The sequence below is a fragment of the Branchiostoma belcheri genome, unplaced genomic scaffold (genome assembly GCF_001625305.1).
Source record: "Branchiostoma belcheri isolate BF01 breed outbred unplaced genomic scaffold, Haploidv18h27 scaffold77, whole genome shotgun sequence".
NCBI lineage: Eukaryota > Metazoa > Chordata > Leptocardii > Amphioxiformes > Branchiostomatidae > Branchiostoma > Branchiostoma belcheri.
The window spans coordinates 45,972-57,278 of NW_017804431.1; the positions used below are offsets into that span (position 1 = coordinate 45,972).

Below are 11,307 nucleotides of genomic sequence, written 5' to 3' on the forward strand. Positions count from 1 at the left end.
TGAACCAGCCTGGTGTGTTGACTTCGTGGCTCCTGTCGTACCATTTTGGACCATAATAGGATGCCTAGGCCCGTTTTATTGTTGTTGTTTTTCGCCCACCCGCTCCACTATTTTTCTAGAAAAACCGTTAACCAAGAAATTAAATTGATGTGGCCTAAGTAACAGGAGGGTAATACGTAAGAATAACGCATTGTGCAACTAGGCTACACAGTGCAACAGTGGTGGAAAACGATATGTTATAGCATTACGGTCTTTTCATGGTCTTTGTTGTTCCTGTTCAGAGCATACATAAGTCACAATACTTATGACAACAACAGTACTATCAGAACCAAGGCTAGTAAAGTGTACATAAAGCAAGTAAACAACAGCGTTTGGCTATTAGTTGGACTTATACGGTTAATCCACGGTCTCTATTTTCTCCAGGTTTGGGTATCCACACATACGTGTCAGAACAGCCGTACTATCCGTATCAAGGTAACTAGAGAATACACAAAGCCAGAAAACAAACAATATATCCTATAGCCTTTCTTTGTAAGATGGATTTTAACTGTCCATGCTTTTGCTTTTTCTCCTTGGCTAAGTACTAGTACTCCAGGAAACCGTATTTTAAAAACCATGGTAAGGCCACAGCAAGTAATTTTTATGGATGACATAAGCGCGCGCATTGATTTTCAACTGATTTTGGAAAAAACTTAAAACAAGAAATTTTGTTGCTCTTTGACAGTGGTCAACATGCCCAAAATGGCATGTCTTGGCCCTTGCCATGCTGGAACATGTATGGCAGATAAACATGAAGAGAGGAGACAAGACAAGGCTCTGATTTATTGTTTTGACTTTTAATTTGATGCAGTGATGTATTTCATTCCTTTTATATGTTCCCACTGAATCAATTTGTGCAATGATTGAAAACTTTCCTTTTTCAAAGTTGCTTCGGTGATAAATGTATGTTGTGATAGTTGGCAGTAAAGTTAGCACAATATAGGTATCATTTCTTGTTTAGAATGCTTTATGACTTCAAAATTTGAAAAAAAAATTTTGTCACGTCTTGTTTTTTTCGCCCTCTCGCATCAGATTTGGAGTCTGCGGAGGATGTCATCCATAAAATTTACTTGCTGTGGTCTAACTAGAGAAAACACAAAGCCAGAAAACAGCAGCGCTTGTTTTTCAAATGGGTTTTAGCGCCTATCCACGGTGTTTCTTTACTTCGGCTCGCAGTAATCCATGAATATGTACATGTCAGAACCGCCGCACTATCAGCACCAAGGCTAGGGGAGATCGTGTTCTGAAACTACTACGCCCCAGGCCTGTGCTATTTTTCAAGCACTCCTACATGTATATCTAAATCTACAAGATAAGGGTTGTGTTCTCGGGCCACGTCTACGACGATAGCCACATTCGTTGTACGATCGTCGTACGATTGAGTGCATTCGTGGGATAGTCGTGCATGTGTCTTGTAAAGTCCTGAAACTGTCTTAGTACCAAAAATTCTTGTAGATGTTAGATCCTTGTATGCCGTTGGTTCGGTTATTTGTTTATTTGTTTATTTTGATTTTTCACAAAGTGAAAGGGAGGGCAAAACAGGTACATACGCACCTTTACAAGTTGCCCCCCCCCATACAAAAAACACATATACAACATCAAAATTTACATGGTCAATAACAACAAGTATAAGAATACACAAAATAGGTAATCGAAATAGAAGGTTAAGCATAATTCAAATATTGGAAATACCACGACATACATTACAATCGCACGACGGCCTACGACGATTATGACTGTTTATGAGCTGAATGCATGTCAGTTATTATTATGTATATCATTACATAATTACGGAATATCAGCAGATGTCCATAGTTAGTTGCGAATAATATAAACGTAAGAGGAAAACATATTGGGAGAACTGATTTCCTATATAATAGGCAAAGTGCGTTTATGAAAGTTACACTGGTAATGAGATATCTCAAGGAAATTGTTACTCAAGCAACTGGATAGATTTTGAGAACTATTTTCAATATCTTCTCTACTGTTGCTTGAGTAACAATTTCCTTGTGCAACAAAGGAATTTTCTATCATTTGAAACAGTCCCCTTTGCTATTATGTCTCCCGCCTATCCATTTGCAAGAATCCCCCCAAACACAATGCATTAAACTTTCCACCGCCCTCGCGTCTTTGGCACAGGGATTGTAGATCAAATATTGAGATTGCTTTCAAATTGCATAATTTTTCACACTGGATAAATGTCTTCTCGCGGAGGCTCTCCTTTTCCCGGTCCTTTTAAGTCTGAAGCGAAGACAGACGATACATTCTAGCCACGTTCCGCCAACTCTCCCAGACCGCGCCAGCTTTTGATATCTTCAATTATTGAGTTCAGATCCGCTTCGATGGACAAAAGCAGTTCTTTTATGCAGGGGTCCGCGCCTGGTAAATGATACTCCCTAAGTTTGCCCAAGTCATTTGAAGGTGTCTTTCCAACACCGGCGCATTTGTACACGCCATAAAATGCTATCGATCAGCCCTTTGTGGATTTTATTTTCCTCAACGATCTCTTAACTTCGCCAGGGATTTCTGATTCCACTCTACGCAGCAGTATTTTGATATAGCCATCAGTTTTAATGGCAGAAAGCTTGCCTTCTTTCTACTGTAGACGAAATACCTAATACTTGTTTTAGTTCTTGCAATATCGTACAGCTTCCACGTCTGCAAGTAGTACGCAGTACAGTTTATTTCTTGGGATCTTATATCATCTTGCTAGACGGTCTAGTACGCAGTAAGTTTTATTTATCTCTCTTGTTAATAGCTACAGATAGAACTGAGTTGGTGACAAGGTACCGTATTTGTCTTGTCTTGTAGTCCGTCCCTTTTACCCTTAATACCAATCAGTTGAAATTAGCCAATACAAATGGGACAGGGATTCATCACATACTCGGAACATCGCGGATAAGAAAGAAGTCAACCATGCCGAGTTGTTCTTTCATATATCTCCGGATTCTCCTCGCTTGCACGGGTTCACCTTCACCTACACGTATCTCCTGTAGTCCAGCAAATTGCCATATGCGTAAAAACGAGCCATTTGGAATCTTTCCAAGTTAGGAACATTAGCCCGGTATCGTTGATCTGCTAACCCTTTGCATAAAAATATCGCGTTGTTACGCCCCTCTGGTATCAGTATTAATAGACTGATGAGTTCTCTGATTCGCCTAGCTTATATAGCACATAAAGGCTGGAAAATATCCATCATGAAATGCAGTGCAACAAGAATAAAGCGTTGATTTCCTACGTAGAAATGTTTTTAGTTCTTTGGAATTTATAGCAAAACTTTCCGCTACTGAGAACGATATGATATTTTACTCTCAAAGCAGATGTTTAGGTTTATTTTTGGCGTTTTTTTTTCGTTTTTATTGGGCTCTCTTTTTCATGTTTACCGAAGGAAAACATATTGTTTTTTCTCAGTTTCTTCCTTTTCTTCTTCTCAAAACAGTGACTTCTGACCTAACCAATGACATGATTTGTTGACGTCTCTCACCATGGTGACTGGTGTTGGGTTACATAATGTTGCAATTTCATGGTCTGCTCTGCTCCTGTCACCATATACTAGTAGTACATGTACATGTATGACATTGTGAATGTGTTTGAGTAAGAATTAATAGCTCATGATCAGACCATGTCTGAAGGTAAACATTATGCATTTGCTTTGCAAATGTTACTTCTCTAGTTTGTACTGATATCTGTTTTTACGTTAGCCTAACGGGTGGCAAATGGATACTTTCTGGCCAATTTGATACTGTCTTTGCAGCCACCCAAAGATCTGCTTGGAGATTAATGATATTTATTGTTTCCGGGCGAACTGACCCTTAAGAGCAAGGCTATGGCCGGACGACGATGTACATAGCATAGGCTGTTTCAAATTTTGCGGATTTGAGTCTCTTCTATTTGACGGACAAGGTATATCCATTTTATTATATACGATAGTCGGTTTTGAACGTGATTGAGAGCTATAAGAATGTCGTAAACAAGTCTTGTATTCAACAGTTCTTGGCATACACTTTGTAGCACACTTACGTGGTTCAACACTTAGAATGCTAACACTGACGGGACATTGAAACTAAGCTGTCACAGTCGTTACTTGTTACATTTTGTTTGTGAGGCATACTATGACATGGAAGCTTTAGAAAAGGCAGCATTTTGAAGAGTTTTTTTTTCAACAAAAAATAGCTTGCTTCACACAATCCACTTCATCTAAATGACATGTCAATACAATAACATACCGTTGGAATATATACAGGGCTCGAAATACTGGGTGCATGTGCACCTCAGTGCACCCAAATTTGGAGCTGTGCACCCAATTTTGTTTTGTGGGTGCACCAGTACACCCAAATATTTTGTAGGTTTACATTTTATATGTTAAATGTATAGTAGTATACAACATATAAGTGTCAGAAAAATAGTAAAATCATAGTACTTTTCTTTAGAAATGAAACATAATTAGTTTTTGCTGACATTCTACTTCTTTCATCTTTTATGGTGCACCCAAAAAATTTTTGAGCACCTAATTTTTTTTAGGTTGGGTGCACCAGTGCTCCTATTCCCAAAAATAAATTTCGAGCCCTGATATACGTGTTTTTTTTTACAGACAGACGTTTATATTTTAGACGAATGTTTGATTAAATGGTTTCCATTCTATCGACCATGAACATGATAATATACTGTGTTACAAACGTGCAATGGACAATATGGAGTCAATGTTGGTAAAATATTGATATTGCTAGACTTAAGTATCTATAGGATGCGCGCACAGTTTGGTGTGTCATTTTGCCATGTTAACTCCTCGAGTATAATTAGAAACTTTCGTCTAAATTTCTCAACCGGACACCAATTTCTGTTAAAAAATAAGGATCTCGATTGCTCTTTTTCAGTTAGACAAACGAAGGCTCTTCAAAGCAATCCCTTTTGATTGTTAAACTTCAAAAAATGGCTTGATGCATATCATATAGTGAGATATAAGTCAGCAAAACAATATACGCTTTACAATATAGGTACTATTATACACTGTTTAAAGCCGCTGGCTATAACATGTAAGCGACAACATGAATATAGTTTATATCTTTATATATATATACAATATTTGCAGTGGCCTGACAAGTTTGTATATCTATATATGTATATCTATATATCTCTGCAATATCTTAAGTATATTTTTTAGTGCCGACATGTGCAGCTTGCTTTTGTTTTATAGCGCTTGTTGTAAACTACATGTATGCCATGCAGTCGGTCTAGTTGGTTTTAGACTTTCTATATTACACCCAATGGCAGGGTAAGGATTATTGCATAGAGCAGTGCGGTGCTATTTTCGACCATCAACTTGTGGGCTGATGACTTGCTGTTTTAAGCGGCGGTAAAAATCACATCTTGCGCGCCTGATAGGGTAGGAAATAGTTTACGAAGTCGTGATGTTCCCTTACGGAAGGGCCGCCCGTATAACGGGCAGGGAATTAATAGAAAGGGCATTTCCTTCAGCTCGTAAGCGTATAAATGCGGGGATAAGTCCACCTAACAACACTCGTTATGGCACCAGATGGGGCATCACTTGGTCTAGCCATAAACTGGGAAAACACATGTACCTCTGAACACTTTGGCCTCTACGTAACCCCACTAACATAACCGGGGAAATGACAACAATTCCAGTCCTCTCCTAGTTATTGCTGGTTACTCCTTCTAGGGCTATTGCAGCCGCAAATTGCCGTATCCACAATTTCCTGCAAGTCCTTGTATTGCATCCACCAGAAGATTGAAAACGTCTTAAAACGTGCAGACATCTCTCCAAGTGTTTTTCAAGAAATGTGTAATTGTCTTCAGCAGTTCTGATAGTCACTTCTTGACTGTCTGAGAAAAGTGGACACTGAGAGATTCGGGCGTTCGTTCTGTCATTGCCTGCCCTATGTGAAACGTCTTATAACGTGCAGACATCTCTCCGGTGTTTTTCAAGAAATGTGTAATTGTCTCGCTTCAGCAGTCCTGATAGTCACGTCTTGACTGTTAGAGAGAAGTGGACACTGAGAGATTCGGACGTTCGTTCTGGCATTGCCTGTATGTCCTTCATGCCTGTACAATCTCATTATAGGACGGGGGAGGGGCGGCTTCGGCCTCGGGAGTCGTCTGCTCTGACGGGAGCGGCATGTCTTCGCTCTCGGGGCTCGTCGTTATTGTCGAGGGCGACTTCATCAGAAGGGCCCGAGACTGCTCTGCGCGGGCCTGCCGGTCTTTGCCCAGTCTAGCCGCAGACAGGGTTTCGTACGTCCGCTTCGCTTTTACGGGATTGGGAGACCTGGAAGGGAAGGCAAATGGAAGGATTTATCAGTGTTGAAGTTGTGGCGTTCGGCTTGGAATCAAGAGGTTCAGAGTTCGAATCCTACCATGCCACCGATCTTCATCTTGTGCCCTTGGAAATGACACTTAACACGGATTTCCTCACATAACTCAGGTGAAAATGGGTATGTCTGAAGTTGTGGGGCCGTGTGGCGTAACAGCAGAGCATTCGGCTCGGAATCATGAGGTCCCGAGTTCGAATCCTGCTATGCCACCGATCTTGTGCCCTAAAAAGGCACTTGACACGAATTTCCTCACATAAACTCAGGGGGAAATGAGTATGTCTGTTGTCCGATGATGCGTTTGTCTGCGTTTGTGGCGGCATAAAGTTGAAAAATTTGAGTGTGCCGCCGTCGTGTCTTGTAATGAATGTTTGAATAGAAAAAAAGAGTTATCAATGACATTCTTTTTTTTTTGTTGGTTTCGCCTGGAGCCTTTTTAAAAGCAGACCGAGATTAAGGTCTGACCTCCTACTGCGAGATTCGCGCGACGCTATCTGCAGTTTGCGAAACTAATTATACCGGAAATCATTCTGCAATGCCGCGCAGGATGGACGGAGTGGCTGGAATACTAAGCGTTGTACTTCATTCCGTCTTAACGACCAGGAGACCACAGCAGTTGATTTGGTTTAACGATCGGGTCCAGCACCACGGCCGGAGGACATCGGTGATTGCCAAATAACGCTTCCTCGAACGCCTTGTCCCGAACCGAATTTGAATGATTTCTGCGTGGGTTGAATTAAAAGTTGGCTCGCAAATTATCGGCGACAATTAGCCGTCCCTAAATTGGGTGGCTCCCATCGAGCGCTTGTGTCCGCATGGACCGATCCTGTTGTTACGCAGTAACGTGTTTAACACGCCGGATGCGTGGCGGTTTGCCCGTGTCCCTACATGCTTCCAATCGTACGGATTCCTGTAGCCCTGACCGCTGCATACCTTTTGTTTCTGGTCTATTAAACACCTTCATTGTTATTCTACAGACACCGGTTCCTCGAAATGGAAATATACCGAGATTTTTAACAGCTGCATCTCTAGTGCACTAAAGCTGACTTATTTTACTTTGACATTCCTAAAGGATGAAGAAAACTCTTTCTATCTTACCTTCCCTCTTTTCCCTCTCTTCCTTCTTCTTCTTTTCTCTTCCTCTCCCTTCTGGCGACGATGTACACCTTGAGCAGCCACACCCCTATCATCACAAGAACGAAGAGTCCGAAGGAGAACAGCACTGCTCCCAGCGCCCTTTCCTCCAGCTTCAAACCTCTGCCTAGACCCAGGATAATACAAATCACCCCCACGGCTGTGAACACCATCAGGTGGACCTTCTTCTCGTAAGGGAACCACCAGGATTTGTTTTCGGCTGGAGGCGCTCTGGCTGACCGCTCGCGTACAGTGTCCCTGCGCCTCTCCTTCTCTGCGGTGGCCTTGGGGTCTTTCTTGTCCTTCCCTTTGCCATCTTTGTCCCTCCCGGACCTTGGCGACCCTCCCTGGCGAGTGGTCTGCGGGATCTTGATGTGGTAGTAGTACCCGGGCATGGCGAGGGTTAGGTAGAGGAGGGAGGGACTGCGGCATCCAAAATGCCGGGAAGCTGCTTCTCCTCCGTGAGTTGTTGCGCGTCTGCTGGAATCTGCCTATTTACCTGCCGGCCAACTCTGACCTGCCGGAGGCGGGGAGGGGGTTTCTGTCTCCGCCGACGCCCAGACTCAACTGGCAGCAATCATCACGTAGAAAGTCCAGACCGAGGGGGGAGAGAGCTAGCACGCGTCTATTGGGTGTACCAATAGAAAAAAACCCGGGATGATCCTAAACACTAAGTCCGCGACGTAATAATGAGTTGGTGCTCGGAACGGAAAACTAGAGGAGGAGGTAAGTGCCGCGGTCGACCTTCGCCAAGGTTGGTTGTCGGGTCAGGAAATTTCGCCATCTTTCTGGCATCAAGCGCAGCGTTTACGCTCTATCTTCCCGCGTAATGGAGGGGGACGGTTCTGTAATGCCTCACGGTGACCGGAAATGTTCTCCCACGGTTTAAAAGCGACCATCTTTCAAGATGGCTGCCAGAACTGCCGTTCGTCATGTCTGCACCCTTGTCACTAATCAGAGCGTAATCCGCCGAGCAGATTCTTTCATTAGCACCGATCGTACGTCATGCCACGCGCAATGAGGCGGAGACAAACCGTTTGATTGAATTTAGAGTACCAGATGCATGCATCAATCCGCCCAATTTTAAAACTTTACTTCTCTTTAGAGTACCAGTTACATACATCAATTCTCTCAATTATAAAACTTTTTTGTCGTAACGTTTGAACAAAATAATACATGATGGTAACAGATATGCAATACCGTTTGGTTGAATTAACAGTACCAGCTACTACCAGCTACAGTCACTAAACAATGGCAACAGATACATAGTGATAACAGATATATACAATACCGTTTGATTGAATTTAGAGTACCAGATACATACATCAATCCGCTCAATTATAAAACTTTACTTCTCTCATTGTTTCAACTTTCAACGAAACAGTACATAGTGGTAACAGATATACAATACCGTTTGATTGAATTTAGAGTACCAGCTACATACATCATTCTTCTCAAGTATAAAACTTTTTATATTTATATATTGATTTAATTTACCAGCTACATGCATCAATACCAGCTACATGCATCAATACGCCCAATTATAAAACTTCACTTCTGCCTTTTTCAAACGCTAAACAAAACAATACATACTGGTAACAGATACATAGTGGTAAAAGATGCACAATACTGTTTGATTAAATCTAGAGTACCAGCTACATACATCAATTCTCTCAATTATAAAACTTTTTTATTCGATATACAAAACCGTTTGATTGAATTTAGCGTGCTAGCTACATATATCCATCCGCTCAATTATGAAACTTTTTGTTATTTCAACGTTTAAACATTACAATACATAATAATAACAAATATACAATACTGTTTGATTAAATTTACCTTTGCCATTTGCCTCATATGGGCCATGGCAACATACATACATACAATCATACAAACATACATACATACATACTTACATACATGTACATACATACTTACATACATACATACAAACATTATAAAGAAATTAGATAAAAAGTAATTGCATAAAATTTATAAATCAGCCAATAAAATGAATCAACTAAATAACACATAGAAATAAGTGGTGACGTTGATATAGACTATTTAGCTTGAGTGCGTCACCACTATGTATTATTTTGTTTAAACGTTGAAATAAAAAATTCGATGACCTATTTGATATTTTTGGTTTTGTTGTAATTATTATTTTAGAAGTGGTTACGTTAATATAAGCTATTTCGCTTGAGTGCGTCACCACTATGTATTGTTTTGTTTTGTTTAAATGTTGAAGATATTTCGAATTCGATTAAGGTTAGACATCCAGGTAATACGATACGCCAAAAAGCAGTTACTCAAGCAACTGGATAGATATTGAAGGTATTGATACGTTTATTGCCCGCAGGCTAATTGCAAATAACTAAGATGAAAGAACATTGAAAGAGAGTACAAAATATGAAAAGGTAATTGTCTAGAACTATAGCTATGTCAAAAACTGATGTAATTGAAATAATGAAAAAATTGGATGACCGTTCCGACTGTTACATGTATGCCGCATTTATTTGAAAGCTATCTAGCTTGAGTGCGTCACCACTATGTATTGATATGTTCAAATGTTGAAGTAAAAACAATTGGATGACCGTTCTGAGTGTTCCGTGTATGCCGTGTTTTAAGCCGGTATTAGCGGGTAGGCAGGCCCCCGTCTGGGTCTACTGAATGTGGGGATTAAAGCTTCAGCAGCCAGGCGTCATTCGCTGCTTTAAAGTTACATTCTGGGGTCGCGTCACGTCTGCCGAGCGTTGCCCGCAGCATCTGTAATAATCTCGTCACAAATTCGCCATCAGCCATCAATTACACGGCATCATTCTGCGATTAAAACGGCAGTTTTTTCTTTAAGTTGTCAGAGCAAACCATCGCCATTATTTATCTAATGGAGGTCAGAAGCGCTGTGAAGAAGGAATTCGGCCAAATATACAAATTCGCCATCAGCCATCAATTACACGGCATTATTCTGCGATTAAAACGGCGTTTTTTTTAAAGTCTTCAGAGCAAACCATTACCATTCATTTTGTGAAGGAGGTCACAAGCGCTTGGAAGAAGGAATATTCGGCCAAAAAACTACAAATTCGCCATTAGGCATCAATTACACGGCATTATTCTGCGATTAAAACGGCAGTTTTCTTTAAATTCGTCAGAGGAAACCATTGCCATTTATTTCGTGATGGAGGTCACAAGCGGTTGGAGACACGGTCTTGGAGAAGGAATTCGGCCAAGTATACAAATTCGCCATCAGCCATCAATTACACGGCATTATTCTGCGATTAAAACGGCTAGTTTTTAAAAGTCGTCAGAGGAAACCATTGCCATTTATTCCGTGATGGAGGTCACAAGCGCTTGGAGAAGGATATTCGGACCAAAAAACTACAAATTCGTCATCAGCCATCAATTACACGGCATTATTCTGCGATTAAAACGGAGTTTTTTTAGTCTTCAGAGCAAACCATTACCATTCATTTTGTGAAGGAGGTCACAAGCGCTTGGAAGAAGGAATATTCGGCCAAAAAACTACAAATTCGCCATCAGCCATCAATTACACGGCATTATTCTGCGATTAAAACGGCAGTTTTTTTAAATTCGTCAGAGGAAACCATTGCTATTCATTTTGTGAAGGAGGTCACAAGCGCTTGGAAGAAGGAATATTCGGCCAAAAAACTACAAATTCGCCATTAGGCATCAATTACACGGCATTATTCTGCGATTAAAACGGCAGTTTTTAAAAATTCGTCAGAGGAAACCATTGCCATTTATTTCGTGATGGAAGTCAGAAGCGCTGTGAAGAAGGGATTTGGCCAAA

At 41.0% G+C, this 11,307-nt stretch overlaps 1 protein-coding gene across 1 annotated transcript; it reads right to left on the minus strand.

The window, feature by feature from the left end:
- Positions 1 to 6,012: 6,012 nt before the first annotated feature.
- On the minus strand, positions 6,013 to 8,088 carry LOC109485595. Its single transcript, XM_019789276.1, has 2 exons — positions 7,464 to 8,088; positions 6,013 to 6,322 (listed from the first exon to the last, which is right to left on the minus strand). The coding sequence occupies exons 1-2, from the start codon at positions 7,892 to 7,894 to the stop codon at positions 6,094 to 6,096; spliced, it is 660 nt and encodes a 219-aa protein (XP_019644835.1). The 5' UTR covers positions 7,895 to 8,088; the 3' UTR covers positions 6,013 to 6,093.
- Positions 8,089 to 11,307: the final 3,219 nt, after the last annotated feature.